Raw genomic sequence first — 20,716 nt, 5'->3', positions numbered from 1 at the left:
AACAGTGCTAGGATTCTCATTTCATTAGGCTTATTTATCTGTGTTAGTTTTGTAATTATATTAGAGCAAAATACTTGCTCTTTTGTGGACAAAATTAGAACAGCACAAGAAGAATCTATTAGAGTCCCTGCCCAGAGAAACTATACTTCTTAAAGACAAAGAAAAAATGTAAGCCGAAAACTAAATGCAAGACAAGGACAGAACAGTTCATCAGCAATATTATTCATATCCTTTGCCACTTGCCACCTAGTGTACAAAGACAGCTATGCAAGCATTTCAGAAAAAAACCATATTTTAGATACAGAGCTTTCTAGAGCTTTTTTTCTATTGCTACCTAGTGTCAGGTTATATTAGAGTCTTCTACATACCAGATCTGGCTTTCCAGCTGGAAATCTGAAACTCCATGGATTGAAATAATATTGTATCATATTGTAAATAATATTGTATCATCATCTACCATCTGGGTATTACTGTCAGAGAAGCCTGTTGTGCCTTTGAATGACAATAAAAACAAGCATGATAGGAGAACTCCATTAACGGAGTGAGAGATATCTGCTTCCTATGTTAACTATGACTGCTGCACGTGGCATGTGTTTTCTCACAAGCTTGGAAAGCTTTTGCGGGATACTCTTTGTCTTCAATTTATGTTCCTTCTATGTCAAATAATATCTTGTCCCAAATACCTTGAAAAATCATGTTTCAAATTATTTTTTTTTTATTCTTCTTATAATATTGCTTCCTCTGATGCTTAACTTTACCCAACAGATCTTGCTGATGCGTAGCTTTACTCAATTGGACTTATAAAGTTCTTTGTAGTTCCTAAGATCCACAGCATCTCAATTAAGACTTAAAGGAAAACATGCAGTCTTATTTTCCCCTTCCCTCTCTGTTGCATCATCTTACTTTCAATTTAATATTGCTCATTGTTGAAGATCTGTATTCTCCTTTCCCTACCAAAAACCCCTACCCAACATCAACAACAACAGCAAAATTATATTAGAATGTCTTCTGAGTCTTGCTGAAACAAATTCAATACTGTAGAAAGATTGCCCATCTTAGTGGTGGTTCTTTCATTGGTTTTTGAGTCCAATTTTTCCACCACTCGCACAGATGAATGAAGACATTTATATATGCACAACAATCTCCACTGTTCTGTGTGTCAAACAAATACCTTTTCATATCTTTGTGTATGCGTAGGCACAAAGATGAATGGTTGTCTGGCAATTCCATCTGTGTTTATTTCAATCTAGCTTCTATGCAAAGTAGTTTTTAGCAGTAATTTTTACTGGACTTAAAGTCACTTGGGTACTACAGTATTTTAAAAAGTTTTTAAATATTATTTGACAATAAATATATATAGAAAAGGGTACGGAAACTAAATGTTGAATGTGTCTTCATCTAATGAAGCTTTATATGTATATCATTTAATGAAGCTTTTATAATTCTGTTGAGTCTTGTGTGTAAGACTCACATAGGCTTAGAATTCACATCCAACAGTATACGCAATGATTTACAGAGCACCACAAAGGCTGCCCATGTTCCCTCTCCACAAGATTTGCTGGTCATACAGACATCTGTAACTAATTGCCAGAGTCCTATTGCCAAAAAGTAACTTCCCACCAGACATCCACCAGTCTAATCTTAGGATGCATTTGTGTTGTCTCCCAGCAGCAGCCTAGGGAAAGAGAAGAGGGAACGGCTTCTATTTTCCATCCTTTCTGCTAATTTATTTAGTTTGTTATTTTATTCATATTTCTCTTTAATAGAAAGACACTAAGCATTTTTTAGTTTCCATTTCCTCATGTCTTGATATCACAACTGGAAAGGGGAAAAATCATCTTAGAGGTGGAACTTCCTTACAATCACTTATTTGTCTGATTTCCAAGTAGAAGTCAAAAAGCATGGGAACTAGCTTTCAAACAGCCAGTGTCTGCAGCAGCAGTACTTGCCTCCAAGTATTTTTGGCTATTCAGGAGGTTATGTTTGTTCAGCCGTGAATGTTGTGCTGCTCACTTTTGCCTGTTGCAATAGTTTATTTCCCTGCTCTGATGTAGAGACGCCTTCAGATGCATAAAGTTGCTGGTGTGAACAGAGGATCAGAAAGTCTGACAGCAAAAACTGGGACAATCATTCTGGAGTCGTGTTCAATGTCACCATTTAGAGTTCATCTCTGTGGCAGTGCAATAAACTGGCAATAGTGGTGTGTGTTCTTCTAATTACAGATGCTAATAATTGAAAAGCACCTACCACCAATACAGTAAGCTATGAGTAACAAAAAGTACCTCTGAAAAATTTTTACATAAATGGGTATATCAAAGTCACCAAGTGATGTATAACTCTAGATTAGTGCATCTCTGGACTCCTTTGGACTTTTTTTAGTTACCAGTAGGACAGAAGATTTAAACTAACATTGAAGAGGTCTTTGCATCCACCCTTTTGTCCCCAAAGTGCTCATTAAAAATAAAATCACTTTTCCACATTTTAAATTTATAAATATTCTGGCAAGTTGTAAACAGTGATGTAAGTTTAAAGAATTGTTTTTCAATTTTTCTTTTTTTTTTTTAGCTATTTTTAATTTTGGGTTTTTTTGTTTTGTTTTGTTTGCTTTGCTTCGTTTGGGGTTTTTTGTTTGTTTTTTGTTTGTTTGTGGTGGTTTTTAAAAATTTTTTGCTTTTTTGCACACTGTTGGCCTGATGGTTGAATCTTTTTTATTTTCTTGAATAGCTACCCTACAACTTTGAAAAAAATGGAGGAATTCTTCTTTGTAAGCATTCAGCAACCACTAGTTTTCAAGCTTTTATATTATTAAGAAAGTTTCTAAAAATCTTTTCAAAAGCAGCATATTTAATTTAATTAACATTATATTGAAGATAGGTATTAGGCCTGCAACACATTGCTCTGTGTAAAGAACTGGATACAAGACATAACTTAGACACATTGCTTGCTCCTGGTCTCTACTTCCATGGAAATATGATGGTGAATTAATGGATCGTAAGTACCTAAACTAGTCAATCAGCAAACAAGACTGGCTTGCATTATTAAAACTGACAACTATTAAAATTTTAACTAATTGACTTAAAAGTCAACATGGCAGCATTTTCCAGCTATCTCTAAAAGCATCCTACCAGTTCTGACACCTGAGAAAAATTAGGAGAAGGTGGACAAGACTATGCATTTCTGGAAAATGAGGGGTATGGAAAGAAAATTATTTAGAAGGTAGTGCAATATCTCTCACAATACATGCAGATTACAGCCAAATATTTGACAAAATATATTAGCTGTTCAGTTTAATGCTGATATTCACACATTATTGAAATATACAAGCTGAAAAAAAAACAGCTTTCATTTAGTCCTGGATCTTAGACGGTTTAAATTGTGATTTTTAAATCAGAAGAACTTCTTTTTCTGTAGAAACACTGTGCAACAGGAGGAAAAATATAATGTTAATTTGAAGTTGCACTCAAGATGAATTAAGGGTATTTGCATTTTTAGAAAACTGCTCTGTTTTCTGATATCACAGAAGAATCCAAGAAGCCAGAATATACCTGCAGCCCAGAACACTATTTAGCACTCTGAACAGTATCATGTAACCTTCCACATCTGTAAACAGGGGTTTTAGAAATGTTCACAGGATTAGTCTTTGTGTTAAAGAGGTATCATGCTTTACGCAGAAATACTCAGAAGTGTCTACATTTTTTTTTTTTGTGTCAAACTGTCATTCTTCAAACCAATATAATCAAGAGATAAATACAATTAAAAAAAAAAAAGATTGGGTCCACTTAAATATGAACTACATGAAAAAAAGAGTTCTTTTTACCATATAAAAAAGTCAATGTGCATTGTCAGAGTTATTTAGGTCAGTTGAACATTTGACAGAGAAAGTAATTTCTTAATAATTTGCAAAGCATTAAAAAGTACCCAACAATTCAGACAGTAGCAAGGATTAATAAGTAACTACCCAGACATCTATAACCAAAAAAAAATTAGAATTTGCTTTGCACTATTTACCTTCCTTTTGCGTCAGTATTTTCCCTATAAAGACTAGATAAAAATCTTGCATTTTATTAAAACAGATAATAAACGTGAGCATTGAAATCTTACTCTTCAAAAAAGATAAGCACGCAGAGCACAAAAATATTCTACCAAATTTAGAACTGATTTGCATACGTAAAATACACTCCAGAGAGTTGGTGAATACCAGTAGGAATTTTCAGTGCTTTAATCTCATGCTGGGATACAGGCAAAAAAAAAAATTCCTATCCAACATCATAAGTTGTTGTTCCTTAGCATCAGACCAGAGGTGAACACCAAGATTATACAAGAGGAAAAAGGCATCTGTGGTACAAAATAAATAAATTAGCACAAGTTTCCATAGAATAGGTATAACTGAGTAGACAGCTTAGTAGATCTCAGTGCACTATAAATATTCTTGGCTACCAGAGTTTCAGATGACCCATTAGACTGGTCATAGGAGGCCTATGATTCAGTTCACATATACCATGGTGTATTCCTACCTGTACACAAGCATGTTTTGCCTCAGAACCATTTTGTATTCACTCTATGGCTTACCCTAGTTTTTGTTCCACAGAACATGCACCACTGCCTAAGTGCTTCAACTCTCTGAAAGAACTATTTCCTTAAAAAAAACCCTATTTCTGAAGAAACATCAGATCATTGCTTTTAGGAACTGTCAACAGGGAAGAAGGCAATTTTCATACTTTGCAGAAAATTTAAGTGTAAATTACCTGGTCAGTCAAATTCAGGACTTGAAACTTCTACAGGTAGAACACATCTGCTCTTGTTCATCTTCACAGAAATGACCAAGATCATACATATACAGCCATGTTCTCTATAGGTATTCAAACTCTATAACAGGGCAAAAATCACAAAAATACATGGAAGGCTACCACTTACACATTCACACCTCTAGGTGCACTTGTTTTGAGGTAGTTTTCTTCAAATGATACTAATCATTGCAAAAGTAAGATTCCTCCTTCTTTATAAACACTATGCAATACTAATACAAAATCTATTGTCAAACATTTGTTGCTAGTAAGTATATATGGCTAAGTAGTCATAGCAAGTAATGGAGGTAGGATGGGACAAATCAAAATTATTTTATTGTGAACCTTAAGGGTTCAGACACAGAAAATGGCACATAAAATTAATACAAATTAATCCTCAGCTTAGCTCAATTGACAGTGTAACTCCATGACTGTATAGATCATTGTAAATATTATTTTCCTTCCTTGTTAATACTGATTTAGTATTTGACTTGATGGTGATCTTCTGTTGGGAAATACTCTTAAAAATCTCACAGGGCATGCAAATAAAACTTGAGAGACAAGAGCTTTGTTCTGCAATCAGGCACATCTGTGTTATCTCACAGAAAGCCCTATTAGTTTCCTGTGCCCCAGTTTCTTCAATGAACAAACTGCATATGCTTCAATACATGGGGTGTTATTTTTTTTCATTTCTATAGCTGAGCTGTTCTGGACATGCTCAGATTATATCCAAATGATAAAATAAGAAAAATGGGACTGTATTTACTACAGGCATAAAATTTTACTATGTTTGGCAGAAGAGAAAGAAATTAATTTTGAGTATTTCAGTTACAGAGTCATATGAAGTGCTGGAATTAATTATACTATAATAACTTGATGGAATCCAGTAAGTAATCAAAATAATTCAATACAAACAAACCTATTAAATTTTTAGTAGAAGTATCCATTAACCTAGGACATAGCAAAGAAATAATTTTATTTTCTTTGTTCTACTAACACTGATTCCTTGGTACTTAGATTTATCAATTTAATTTTTCTCTGTCTCTTCTGACATAGTTCCAAATTCAAAGTCAAACTTCACTAAAAACAAGCTATACCTTCAGCTGAAGTGAGTCTGTGGCCTTTCTGCCATATGTAGCCTCAGTGCAGCCTTTAGAACCAAAACATACCATGCCTCATTAGTTCTCTCTGTGAAATCAAAACGCTCACACACTAACATGCTGACCTGGGCCACAGAAGAGGTCAATTTTCTGCTTAAAAACAATGTAAGCTATTTTGACCTGGAGAAGAATCCATTCTCCCATGTGAAAACTAGAGTATGAAAACACTTTCTCATCTGGATTACTATTAAAAATTGCAAGGTGCTGAGAAGTTTAGGCCTTTAAGCCATTCAAATACCTGAGACAAAATGGTACTCCAACATGCACAGTAAATATACGTTCCTCTACAGAGAACAAAAATTAAAAAAAAAATCTAATTATTTAATCACAGGAAGCACAAAACATTGAAATATCAATTTTTGATAGATGTGTGATTTATATATATGCTGTGTGTTTGAGAAGCATGCAAGGAATGCATTACAAATATTGAAGATTATTTTCTCTCATTACAACGGCTCATTAATCATATGGCATTTGACATAATAAACCACTCCCATTTTTAAATAATACCTCCAAAGGAAACGAGAGTATTTCCCAATTCTTTTACTGCAGAAAGAGGGGGGAGCCACTGGGTCATCATTTTGGTAGTTCTGTGATCCATGCTAAGTAAGGAGAGCTAAACATTGACAAAATAACAAACTAAATAAAACTGAAAGCCAATTTTCATAAAATAAGGAATTGGATTTGTTTTTTGTGCATAATTTTCATCATTCAGAAATGAAGGACCATCACCATTAATACAATATCACTACTTCTGCAATTAAAGGAATGTACATCAGAATCTGCTTGCTGCAGCAGTAAATGTCTCCATTTCACTGTTCTGGTTCACTCCATTGCCTGTTTCTCCTGTACATCACTAGTTGTTTAGTTTATGCTGGGAGACACCATTCAGGTCAAGGGCTGCATGTGAAAGTCCTCTGAGGCAAGGAATTAAGAGATAGGAAAATTGTTTGCTCTGAAAACTGTTTTGCTTGAAAGAATCTAAGGTTGCAACATAAACACAACAGAAGTGTGAAAGTGTCAGTTTCACTGACGCTGATGTGGTAAACTGTGACTACATGGAGCAGCACAGCATGACAGCCTTTTCATCCCTTGCTTTTGTGGGTTTGTGTCAAATATGATGTGAGGTAATTCTTTCACAAAGCTGCAAAACAATAATAATTTCTTTTTAATTATCATTTGGTGACAGACATTGGATCAGGAAAGGAGACAGACATCATCTGGGGATAAACCAGTAAGAGGGTTTTCTCTATCAGCAGCTGTGTGTCAGCCATGAGCAGCTGTGCACACACTCTTCACTGTTGTAGGATAAAATCAGAAACAGAAAAGTATCACTCCAGATGGGGAAGGTTTATGTATGTCAGCCCTCAACCAATCACACTGCAAGCATACTCCTTCCTATGCTGGTCACTGCCCAGCCTCTAGCAATCCAACCTGGTACATCTATAAACACTTGCTATCTACAGTAACATTATGGTAATGTTAACATCTTTCACACTAAACAACATACTAACACCATCTGAACCTTGTGTTTGACTGCACTAGGCATAACCATTCTGTTAGAAATGGAATTCTGACGAAAAGCTCTCAGATCCAGTTCTGTTACAGCACCCCAATGCACATAGTTTGCACTGCACAAATTGTGGAGTGCAGATTTGCACACCGGCTTCTCTATCAAACTCCAAGTTTGTTTAAAGCATCTGTTTTGTAAAGGACAAAATGGTTAACAACAAAGTGAAATGTACCATTGAAAATACCAAAACAAAGCTTAGGACTGCTTACTAATTCTTTCTTACTATATTTTCAATGTATAAAATGAAAAGCATGTTGAGAATGTCTGAAAAACAAACCTATGTCAAGCAAAATGGTGTCCCAGGACCTATGCTGGGATCCATGTGTCCCAGGACCTATGTGCTGTAATATATACCTTATTATTTTGCAGGTACACAACCCATTGCAGGTTCTGGGGTATCATCTGTATATATTAACCTTCCATCATTCTGCCACCCAAACACACTCACCCCCTTTGGGGATAAGTATCAGCATCTTTCAGTTTTCAGATCACTGACCAGAAACTTCATTCTTACTTAATTTTTCAAGAGCTGCTTACCATTAGCAAAACTGTTTTCCCAGATCTTACCTCAATCTGCAGCTCCCCAAATAGTATACCATTAGGTTAATGTCTACAGATACCCAAAGCAGTACATAGCCTCCTTCTTTCAAGCCTAATTCAAGTATTGGGAGCTAGAAATACTTCTTACTTTCTTCCTGCCCAACAGGCTATCCTGTCTCCTGGAGGCTTCTTAACTCCAACTGAAGTACTCCAGTGAGTTCAATGTGGACTCCAGATCCCTGTTTACACACACACAAAAATACCCCATAATCACCTCTTGGCATAGGTAAAAAGCTTATCTCCCCTCGTGGGTATAGGATTCATTTTGCACCCCATGATGAGTCTGGCTGGAGCCCATGGTGGCAGGAGCTGCACCCAGCAGCGCACACCGCTGATCTTCAGTCAGTGCCAGGCTGAGGAAGAGGGAAGGAGCTGTGGAGGCAGGGTAATGCCATCCAAACAGAGTGAACTGTTTTCGTGTGTGAACACGAGTGTCACTCAAACCCCGGCCTTCCTTCCTCATTCACACCCCCTCTTCCTTCCTGGCTGCCGTGCACGCATCACACCAGGGCAGGTTCCGAATTAATTTTCAGTAGTGTGAGTGTCCAGTGCCTCTGCTACCCTTCAGTGCTGTCACTCGGCTCCGGGCAAAACCGTGCCTCTTGCTGTCTTCCAGAGAGTCACCTCCCTGAAAAGCATCAGAAAGGCTTGGCAAGACACAAGCAAGTCTGTGGGGCCACTCCACGGCTTCATTCCCAGCAACCTTTTCCCATTCTAGGTGTAGAGGCACGCTAACACCCCACGCTTCACCCCTCGATTCTGCCAAGGTGAAACAAACGCACCCGCGTTACTGTATTTTTGCCGGCAGCGCAGGCCGGGCTGCCGGGGAGACCCCCACTTCACCTCTCCTCCACCCGCCTTGCCGCCCCAAGCTGTCCATCGCCAACCCCGTCGCCGCTATGTGGCAGGGAAAGAGGGCGACAGAGCCGGGCCGAGCCGAGCCGAGCCGGTTCCCCCTCCCCTCTCCACCCACGGGCCACTGCCACAGCTCCCACGCCTCGAAGAACCACCGCCGGGCCCAAGCCCGCCACCGCTCCGGAGAGGGCAGACTCCGCCCCGCCTCCCCCCTGCCCTGCCGGCTTCGCCACTCCCCTCGGCCCGGGCTCCTCGGCCCCTCAAGGACTCGCGGGCGCTCAATGTCAGGCGGACTGAGGGGCGGCCGGCAGGGGGCGGGCGCGGACGCAGACGCTGGAGCGGAGAAGCGGTGCCAGTCCTGCGCGGAGCGCGGCTCAGTGTTGCGGGCGCTGGCCATGCCGGGCGGCGAGGCGGCGCGGAGCTGAGCCCAGCCGAGCCCAGCCCAGCCCAGCCTAGCCCTGCCCAGCCCTGCCCATCCCATCCCATCCCAACCCATCCCAACCTAGCCCAGCCAAGCCCAGCCCAGGGTGTCCGAGCCCAGCTGCGCTGCTGAAGGGCACCGGCGGCGGCCAAGCTTCTCTGCGCTTTCCCGCGGCTGGGGCGCGCCCTCTCCGCAGGATGGAGGCTGGGAAGCGCAGCTCCTCTGCCGGCAGCCGGGACGATGGCAGCGCTAACGCCTTCCCAGCCAAGCCGGCGGCCCCGGCGGAGAAAGCCCAGAGCAGCCCCGGTGGCGGGGGCAGCGGCGGCGTGAAGGAGCATGGCAACTCGGTGTGCTTCAAAGTGGACGGCGGCGGGGGCGAGGAGCCCGTGGTGGGCTTTGAGGATGCCGAGGGGCCCCGGCGGCAGTACGGCTTCATGCAGCGGCAGTTCACCTCCATGCTGCAGCCGGGGGTCAACAAATTCTCCCTCCGCATGTTCGGCAGCCAGAAGGCGGTAGAGAAGGAGCAGGAAAGGGTTAAAACTGCGGGGTTCTGGATCATCCACCCCTACAGCGACTTCAGGTGAGTGCGGAGCTCCGACTGCTGCTCTCGGGGGTGGCCCCTCCGGGAGAAGCAGGGCGCCGGTCCCGCCTCCTCGCACCTCGCCCGCCGCAAACTTCTTCGGGCTCCGGGGTTGGGGAGGTGAGGGGCTTCCCCCCCGCCGGCGGGCCCAGCCCCACACCTTCCCTCCTGAGCCGCAGGCAGCCTCGTTGCTCCGCTCGGCGGCTTAAAACTTTGCCTCCCCGGGCGACGGGGAAGGGGCTGGAAGCCGGCGGGGAGCCGCTTGCCCTGCACCTCTCAGCGGCGGCGGGATTCGGGCCCGGCTCGGCGCTCTCCAGCGTGCTGCCACCGGGACGGACCCGCAAGGCCCTGAGTCGGCGGGGCACTATCCGCAGCCGGCCGACGCGGGGCCTTGCGGGTCCGTACCGGGCTATCGGCACCGCGGGGGTCACCGCATTGTCCAGGAAGCGCCGTCGGCCCAGCCCTAGGGTTCGAGAGCTGACCTGGACACAGACAGCGTCAGTAGCAAGCAATGAAATCTGAGCGCCTGCCCGGCGTGAAGGGGTTTCAAGGGGTGGTGGTGTGAAGGAAGCACGTCTCGGTCAGAGTTGCAGCGAAAATAACTTTATCCACGCTATTGTGGTATAGAGAACTACATAGGTAGATGGGTAAAGGTGGTGCTACACTGGCCGTGGCTTTTGCAAGTTAAGTAGCACTTGTACCAAATTGGAATATTGTTATGGAAAGCACTGCAAAGAAATTCCTGGGAAGAGGTATTACCCTTCAAAATTACATTTTAAGTGAAAGATTATTTCACTGTATTCTTTATGCCAGCTGGCTCTATGCCTTTGTAAATTTAACACTCTCTACTATATTTGCTGAAGAACTATCAGTATCATTAAGCATGTTTAATCAGTGGCTTGGATTGAACAGCCTGCATGTATACAATAAGTGAATTGCACTGGAGACCGTATTTAGAAAAGGAAACCTTCAGATCATCTAAGAAAAAGTAGGTTAAATAGAACATGTTTCCAGTGAGAACAACAGGAAATGCTTCCAAAGAACAAGTTTCTGTGGGACTGTTCAGAGTGGGGTGCTAGGCAGTGAGCTGTGCTAGAACCTGGCAGTTGAGCCCAAGAGCAGTACACCAACAAGAGCAGAGGAGCAGGGCAGCACTCAGTTATGACTTGAAATCGTGCTCTGAATCCCTGTTTTTTTCCCTATCTCTCTGGAGGCAATAGGCTGCACTCGATCTTTTCCTGGAGTACCTTTCCTATCTCATGTTCCAGCTCAGCTGCACTAGCAGGTGCATTAAAGGGGGAGAGAGCCAAGAGTCCACCCACCCCATTTTTGCCACTGGGGAGGCACGTAGAAGGTCACATCTGGTGCTGTGGTAGCATGCATAGGGGATTAAGGGTGGCTGATAGCCTCTTACTTCCCCATGTGTGTGCATGAGTAACTTTATGTGAGGATTCTATTAAAATAAATGAGATTACTCTTGCCAGTAAATTCCCTTATTTCATTGTAACCTTGGTTTTTGAGCCAGGTGCACAATCCAGCCAAGTTTTGGACAGTAACAGGTCATCATATTGTGCAGTATGAAATTTCTTCAGCTGATACACGAAATAGGTGATAAGTATGTTGGTTCTGTTTCAATACAGAAAGATCTTATTCTGTCCTAATTCTTCCTGTTGGAAGGTTTAGGGCATATGTTTAGTTATTTTTTCAGTAGGAGTAAACAGCACTGAATCCTTTTCAGATCTGTTGTCTGAATATTAACTGTTATTTTCTGAGTGTTTCGTTATGTCTTTATTAGAATGGAGGCGTTTGTTTTTTAAAATAAAGTTCATAGTCTTTCATCAGTCTTACAATGATGTGGTTATTTTTTTAGCCAATAGGACCGTTTCAGTGAGATATGTAATGTGTTTGCATTTTTTCTCCTGAAATAATCACAGCTATATAATGGTACTACTCTCTCTCTCTCTTTATTTTTTTTTTTTTCTTCTTTTTTTGCTTGTATGAGTAGTTGTGTTTATAGAAATGACTGAACAAGTTGTACTACATATTATATTCATCTTCCTATGTGGGGATTGTGACAATGCTAGTAAGTGCCTCCTAACATTGTCTCTGTGGCAGAGAAAATGAATATGTAAGGATAGAGTCATTCTGATTTTTTTTTTTTTTTTTTGCATGTGATGTTTTTTCTAGACAAGCCTTAAAGAATGCAGAGAAGACACTGTGTTAATGTTAACACTACCAAGGGAAATAACTAAATTCTGCCAAAATAAGAAGAAAAATGTAATTAGCAGGCTATTTTATAGTATCCAAGTAGGAAGATTTAGAGTAAGTTTGTAAGTTTAGTTATTATTAGGGTGCTTGTGACCTATGTGGAAACTGACATGACAGTAAATATAAAAAATAGGCACACTTAGGAGAATATTGGGTTAACTAAATAAGACATGGGAAAAATCTGCTACAGGCTCCTGTGGACTCTTATATATTTTAATTTTTCTACTTCTGGGTGCTTATGCATTTGCTGGAATACTTGGATGCACTACACTATGTTTCCTGAATTAATTATCATTATTTTAATAAAACTTTTTGTTTTTACCTATACTGAAAAACATTTACAATGTTGTCTGGGGGCATCAGGCAGCATCTCTGCCCCCTCTCCTGCCTCTTTTATTGGTATGAAGACCATGGAAGCTGTGTCTGTAAATTTGGTGCTCTTTGAATCAGTTAATTGCATCCTTGCGGGTCTTGGCCTCTAGTTTTATGGCTCTCTATCCTGCCTGCATTTCAGGGAAGAATTGGCTCTTCGTCAGGCAGATACACCCTTGGAGAATTAAATTCAATAAGTATTACATAATTTTTCCACAAGGGGACTGCTTTGTTCCTGGTTGTCTTTTCCCAGTCTTTTGAGGTTAATGTCTAATTTGGAAGCTGTTATGTAAACCGAGCACCTAATGCACATTAGACCCAGCACAAGACCTCTGCTTATCTCTTCACAGCTGTGATTAGTGCGTCTCTAAACTTGGACAACAATTCTATGTAATTGCATGACTCATAAAAGTGAATTTCATAGTGAGTGTTTTGGGTAGAGTTTATTGACGTCCCACATGCTTTCTGTGACATGCTGCTTGCCTCTGTCCATTGCTGCTCACGTGTGGAAGAGTGAGTCCATGGGAGAGCGTCTTCAGTCCATCCCCATGGCCTCGCAGCCACCAAATGAGAGCAGAAAGAAGCCAGTGGGAGAGGGGAGCAACTGCACATGGTCCTGCAGCTGCCACACACATTTCACTCTTTGCAGAGCAGAGTTCTGGTGGATATGCGCTTTGGGTGACTTCTATGTGTTATGGCCTCCTGGCATTACTAAAAGCATGTGTGACTGATTTTTCAGAAGATTACTTACTCTGTGCCCTTTGGAATTTTAGGAGTTTCTTTAATGCTGAGAGGGTGTGGTTGCACGTGCCTAGGCTGTTGATCATCCCTGTAGCGTCTCCCTCCCTGTCTATGGGCACACAGAGAAATATGTCCTGTCATGGAAGTCTTGGTTTTATTGCCTCATTAGCCAGAGGATCTGTAGTCAGCAACCTAAAATGAAAACAGCTGCCACCTCCAGAGTCACACCGGAGAACCATCTTTTTATCAGAAATAGAGAGTAGAAGAAACAAATTATGAGAATGAGTGGGAATAATATGTGTATGAGTAAATGTAGCCTCGGAAATCTGATAGTTACGGCTCACATTTTAATGATTGGGAACAGTGTTTTACTGAAAGTAGGGACAAAAATTTTAACTGACCTCGAGTTGTAGTGAAGTAAGGCTGATGTGGCCTTGTGTTGCAGAGTAGTGGGTAAGGAGGTGCATCCCTGCAGTGCTAGGTAGATGTATACAAAATGTAAATCGATTTGCAACAATAACAAAAAACAATTAACATTTTATGTTGAGAGACTCTCTTCTTTCTACATAACTTCATCTATTCAAGGAGCACAAAGTCTTATTTGAATGATAACAGTAAAATAGAAGCAAGATTAGTTATAAAATTTGAACGGAAGTTTTTAGAGCATAGTGAACACTAAAGGTATGCCAGATTTTAGTGTGCAGCATTCCAGCTTAAAAAACATTTTTTATAAACATTTGAGGCTTATCACACAAATATAGGAGGTTTATCATATAAATATGTATAAGTCATAGAAAGCTCCATCAGTGCTACCTTGCAAGTAAATTTAATCTCAGGTTCCAGTGGGTTTTCATCAGGGTGAAAGACACAGTAATATTTGTGTGTGTACATCTAGGTACTTATGGAAGAATTTTTTTTGTTGCTATTTATATAACCATTCTGTTATTTTGTCCAGTTCTATGCAACTCACCCGTATTGTCATGCACTCAGGTTTTTAGTTAAGTAGATGCCAAACTGTAAGCTATAATTGCAACATATTAGCATGCCTCATGTTTTTTATTATATTTCTCTCCATCTTGAGCTTATGTTTGCCTTATGAATTAATTTTCTGTCTTTTTGACCTGGCATTAGCTACCAGGAATCTCCCTAATATGGTAGGCTCCATGTTATACACGCAGCTTGCATACATATTTAGAAAATTTATGCATGCATTAGGTTAAAACTGTTTTTCGTCGGGACCTGTCTTCACACTACGTGTTACACCTGTCATTTATATTTTAAGAGGCTTAGAGTAAGCACTTTGTCCCTCTCTTTTGTCACATGTCTGTGATGTCTCAGTTGAAGCTAATGAGATTTATCTTTTTATGAGCTGTTACGTACTTAGGTTTATATAGAACAGGAGCATTGGAAGGTAATGGTAACTGTGATGAACACAAAACCTGTTGAATCATACTTAAATGTAATTGATGCAGATACATGTATGCAAAATTAACTATATAAATAAATCATGTTGGTTTATGTTAAATAGATCAGATACAAATTAGTGTGGGTTTTAATGGATACATTGTGTCACTGGCAGTGTAGGAGTATGAAATGTCTGTAGTTTGAATTCTCAATGTAGACTTATCAGGCTTGTTGCTCAAGATTTATCAGGAGGTTTTCTTTCAGTATTGAGATTTTAAAAATTATTTTCTAATAAACAAATAATCAGGTATTTATAATTATGCTGCATACATTCCTTGCAGAAACTGATCCCTTTTTCTCTATATTTTTAAATGTTTTTAGGACTGAACCACAGTCTTAGCTAGAACTGTGTTTCATACATCATTTTGAAATCGCATTGTGGCAACTATTTTCTATTCAAGAAAAACTTTGTACATTTACTCTATTCCTATTACTTGAACATTCACTCTTTGCTTGTCACTAAACAGAAAGGACTGTTTAGTATTAAAATGATAATTAGTAGTGCCTGTTTTATTTGCTGCATTCCAACAATTTTTGCACTTCAATAAGTGCCCCAAAGGATAATATGGCATAATTGTAGCTTTAATCTAAATAATGCATTTATAATGGCTGAAAATTCTCTTTCTGACAGCAAGTAGTATTCAAACTTTATAATAGTTCCCCGGGTTCCCCATAAAGGTAGGTTACAGAGAAATACTGTAAAATTCGCAAATGTGTAAATGGACCTTACGAAGTGGAAAGGTGTTGTATAGAAGTGATGGGGTGAAATTGCAGCAACAGTATCTGAATTAGACATTTAGAAAACAGGACCAAAAGTAAGCAACAAGATATTCTACTGGAAGTGTGTTGATGTCAAATATTGGCCAGAAACACATTAAGTTGTTTTTCATCTTTACTCCCTATTATGTTTAATGTTGAATAATGTCTCATCCGTTGGTTGTCACTAATTAATTTGTTATGAAATCTGGTTGATTAATGCTAGCTACTGTCATTTCCTTTTGTACCAGTTCAAAACACATGTGAGTGAAAATGGGTGTTTAGATATGTATGTTGTTGTTTTTTTGGGCCCCTTAGGGCCATGTGCTCTTGTCCCCTTTGAGATTTTCTACAAGAACTACTAAAGCAAGCCAGCTGAGTCTGCCTGAGGTTGCTGCAGCACTTACTCACCTTCTGGACCTTTATGGCATGTGAGAAGCATTATGCCTTTGCTTGTTTAAGGAAAGCAGTTCTGTATATTGATAAGACAGCCTTCTGTCTCTAGATAATCTAGGATACTACTCCATAGTTTTAGCTCACATGTATGTTGAACAATTTCCAGTTTTCATTATGTTGTTTTGTCCATTCTAGGCCTGGTATAACAGTTGCTTCATAGGGGTTTTTCTGTTTTTTTTTTTTTTTTTTTTTTTTTTTTTTTTACAGTGTTGATATTTTGTATGCTTGAATGTATAATAAAGTTTGCAGCAGAGCTCAGTAAGTGTAACTCTAGTAAGAGTAACTCAGTTACCTGAGGCACTTTTCTTTTAACGTGGAATGTTTTGAAGACCACTGGCAGCACCTATGGAGAAATATACAAGTAATTCTTTTTCTTCAAGACATTAATTGTAGAATTTGTGTCATCTTCAAAATCTATCTAAATAAAGGCAAATATATTAATGATTTAGAGTTCTATTTTTTAAAAAATCTAAATGTCACAGAATATCTGTGAGTAATCTAAAAGATGATGCTTTGGGGAAGTTGTGTTGCTAGTCTTGAAGCTTTGACTTAGGATGTCTGTATCATTAGGCTTCTTTATTTTTCTTATTTTTTTATTTTATTTTGACTGAGATGAGACAAAAGCTATTGCTTAATATTATCTCTCTCTATATATACTTATCAAAATTTAGATCTTATAAGATCAACGTTATCCTAGGGGATGTGGGGGAAAAATACCAACTCTGTAATTCCCATTGATTATTTTAGCAGGACTACACAGTTTTGAATGTATAATGGCAGTATACGTCATCAAAATTAGCAGCAAAATATACTGACTTTTAGTCAAGTCAGTAGCATTTTTTTTTCTCCATATCAGGCGTCTTGGATTTGAGTATATGGAGGGAACTGTGAATTGAAATACTGTGTAAAGGCTCAGAATAGTGAATAAAAGTTTGGATTTAGGCTTTGGTTTGGAACTTTGTGGCTACAAAGCTAAATAAAAATGTATAATGCTTGATAAGTTGCCTAGGCTTTCTTATGGTTACATAAGTTCAAATTTGAGTGGCTCAGTTTCTAGGTTTTCAGCCTGGGGTAGCAGAAATAGAGGTGTATGAAATCAGAGGTCACTTTGAAAGTATTAATCTTTACTTCTTAATTTCTGCCTCCCTGTCTAAGGTTGGTAACATTGTAATATTTAATTAAAATTGTCAGCTTTTTTTAAGAGGCTCTGTTTGAAGGTACTTTAAGAGAGAAGGGTAGAATATGAAAATTGGTTGAGAAATTGATATAATTTTGTTGTAAATAACAGGTATCCATTCTCACCTCTGTTTTGACTTAATGGCATGCCTGAGAGCTGTCTTCTATGTCAACATACAATTTTTGAGAGAGGAAACTTTTAACCTACTTTGCAATGTTTAATTTTTAACCTGCAGTAGAGTTCTCGTTAATTGCTTGAAAGTCCTTTAGCTGTCTATTCCCTGGTTCTTTCCCAGAGGCATGATTTAATTTTAAAAATTGTAGTGTATTCAGCTCTAATTATTGGAGGGCTCGTTCTAGACACACAGTAAGGTATGTTAATGACCAAAAACTGTATCAGCAGGAGTCAATGTCAGTGTTACCTCAAGGACACTGTCATTTAGATTCCATAAAATCTCTGCTAATATCTTTTAATCTGATGATAGTCAGATTGAGGCAAGCTGCATGATATTTTGCATTAATCTTATTGCCTTGTTTTGCAGCACTGCTGGAATAAGTCTGGAGTAAACTTGGTCTCAGAAAATGTTCATCACAAAATAAATGGAGTTGATTCCACAGTACATTTTAAAGAACCCCAAAATAAACCGCAAAGCCTCTTGTATTTATTCTAGTGAAGTTCTGACAGCTGCAGTTGCGTCATGTAACTAAGAGTAGGATTTTGTTCTTGTTTTATTAACTGCTATGTTGTTTATATGAATATCTGCTGAAGCATATTGCTTAACAAATAATGCAATACTCTATTGGAATTTAGCATGATGCTGATATTAATAATTTTCTGTGTCTAAAGATGTCATGTTTATGAAAAATTCTTACCAAGGTATGTTTTGTTTTCAACTTAAAATCAGAGTCCAAACTAGGTTGGATTTCTTTGGGTTTTTTTCCTTGTTAGTTGTGGGGGTTTTTTTGTTGTTTTTTGTCTTTTTGTTTTTTGCTTTGTCTTTTTTTTAATGATGTAACTTAAAATAGCCAATATACATAAATATGTAAAAAAATTTGTTTTGACTGCAGGATGGATTTTTTGTGGTGTTTTGTTTGGTTGGTTTGTTTTTGTTTTTGTGTTTTTTTGATTTTTTTTTTAGGTACTACTACTCTTTTTCATCCAAGTATTAGTCTGAAGTCTATGGAACATTTGTGCTAAAGATCCAACCTATAAAAGGCCTCACAGAAATAAAATGTGCCCTCACAACAGCACATCTTCCCTTCCTATATGTAGCATACTGTGGTTGCCTCCATTTCTTTTCTGTTCTGTCAGCACGGTAAAGTATAGAAGTTCTGATGTTTTCTTGGCTTGTTCTTTTTTGCAGTAACATGTGAGATCCTTCAAGAAACACCTCTCTTTATGGCATGACTGTGGCAATAGGCAGCATAGCTCTTATATGATATAATATTAGGCAAACCTGTGGATTGCTGTAAATTCAGGATAATTCAGGTGAAAGAAAATATACAGGACTTTTATGAAGTTCATAGATTAAGACCTACCCAGCTCTACCCAGGAGATTGAATAAATGTAGAACCATGGGTAGGCAATCAAGCTTTCCCCTGAGAAGAACTATTGAGAAGCCATTAGGCTTACGAGTGACTTTTGTCTGTCTGGTTGTTCCAGGATCACTTACTATTTTTGTCTGGTAGAAAATTTGCTATGAAACCATTAGTACCTCAGAAAATCTTATTATTGTTTGACAGTACGCACTTGTAAGTTTCTGGGTTCTCCAGACACATCCTGGGCTACAGTTTCCTGGGGAGTGCTGCATATGGGCTTGTTTGCATTTGATTTCTCAGTGAAGATAACAGCCAAGCTTGTCTGGCACTCTGGTTCACCTTGTCGTTAGTGCCAGACGATCTCAGTAGTAACACAAAGATTTTCTTTTGCAAGTAGGGATTAGTCTGTTAGACACCAAGTTGGAAACAAAACATAAGTTGTACACAAAATGAAGTGCATACCTCAAGCTTCAGCTAATAATTGGGTACCTTTCTCCTTACCCACCTTATCAAGTATACTTCAGAGATGTCTTGTTTTTCCTAGCTGTGTGTCCAGGGATCATGGAAAGTCTTATCTATGTGGCTCCTTTAATATTGAATCCTGCTTTTTCTGCAGGATTTAGAGCATTCCTTGTAGTCTAATATTTAGGCAGTGAAATTGTGCGATAGACAACTTGCAGTTCACAATTGAAAGTTGATGTGGTCCCTGATAGGTACTTTTTTTGAAAATACAATTAATTTCATTATATAAATGGAAATGGTTAATTTATTTTTAGATTTATTTTTTAATAGTTGTTACCACTGCTATGTAGTTTTCCAGTTTTTTAGTTTTGTAGTTTTTTTTGTAGTTTTTTTTCTGCAAGAAAGGAGATACTGAACTGTCCAAACCAGCAAGGGGAAATTAGTCGAGGTATTCTTGATAGTGTGTTAGAGTTTGTAAAGAAATGTTTTGTCAAATAAAAAAAATAAATATAATTTTATGCACATTTTTTATTTCCCATGACTTGTGCAGGCTGGCAGTTTTCTGTTGGGCATTGAAATCTGATGCAGTTGAGCATGCTGTTACCATAGACCAAGTAAGAAGATATTCACTGAAATTGTCCCTTCAGCCCATTTATTAACAGCTTGGGAATTCTAGTGTTGCATACATCTATCGCATTGAAGATATAATTATAGGAAACACACTTCTGTAATGCAAAGGGAGTGTGATATCAAGAGTAAGCACTGCCAGATGGTAGTCAATCTAACAGAGCATTTTAAAAGGGTCAAAATAAAAAATGCCTGAAATCCGCTGGCTTATTAAGCAATAGACATTGTATGTGTGGGACAAGTGAGAGATAAGCAACCTGTTTTAGGTGCCCACATGACCAAAATTGACTTTTAATTGCATGTATTCAGTCATTAAATATCTGAAACACATGTTTGTTCTAAATGAAAGATTTATTTATTTATTTATTTACTTTTTTAAAATTGGGACAGAATGTTAAATGCAGTGGTATATTGCTGGGAGCTGAAAAATTGACTAAAATTTATGCATGTTCCTACTGTGTGTTTATTGAGGTGGTGAATTTATTGTGATGACTGATCTCTCTGAAATGGAAAAAGAAATATAAAAATAATTTCAGTGGTTTTGATGTTGAGGAGAAATTTATCCAGGATTAATTGCATTGTTCCATATGCATATTACCTAACTAGATGCGAAATAAATACAGCAGAAATGACAACTGAATCCAAGTAAATGTCTCTGATTTTAGTTTGCTACTTTAAGGCATTACCTATGAGTTTAAAATTTCTTGCTTCCCTTTAAACTGTCCTCTGTTCTTGTTTCCTAACGTTAGATGTTACTGTAGTCTGTCTGCATGCTGTGCTCTGTTTTTCGTGCTATGCAAGCTAATTTTGTTGACGGGATTCTCATCCAGACAGGTCTGATGAGTACTCCTTCAGTATGCTACAACCTGTCAGTGTTACTCA

At 39.0% G+C, this 20,716-nt stretch overlaps 1 protein-coding gene across 1 annotated transcript in view; it reads left to right on the top strand.

Moving 5' to 3' along the window:
• The first annotated feature begins 9,293 nt into the window (after window positions 1–9,293).
• HCN1 (hyperpolarization activated cyclic nucleotide gated potassium channel 1) overlaps window positions 9,294–20,716 on the top strand; it is a 176,441-nt gene continuing 165,018 nt past the window's right edge. The window contains exon 1 of the mRNA XM_071730555.1: window positions 9,294–9,973. Within this exon, the coding sequence (XP_071586656.1) occupies window positions 9,591–9,973 (383 nt within the window). The 5' untranslated portion in view covers window positions 9,294–9,590. The remainder of the gene's footprint in view (window positions 9,974–20,716) is intronic.

Source organism: Heliangelus exortis, chromosome Z (genome assembly GCF_036169615.1).
Source record: "Heliangelus exortis chromosome Z, bHelExo1.hap1, whole genome shotgun sequence".
Taxonomy (NCBI): domain Eukaryota; kingdom Metazoa; phylum Chordata; class Aves; order Apodiformes; family Trochilidae; genus Heliangelus; species Heliangelus exortis.
The sequence above is the reverse complement of the archived record's forward strand: the minus strand, read 5'-3'. Positions and strand labels throughout refer to the sequence as shown.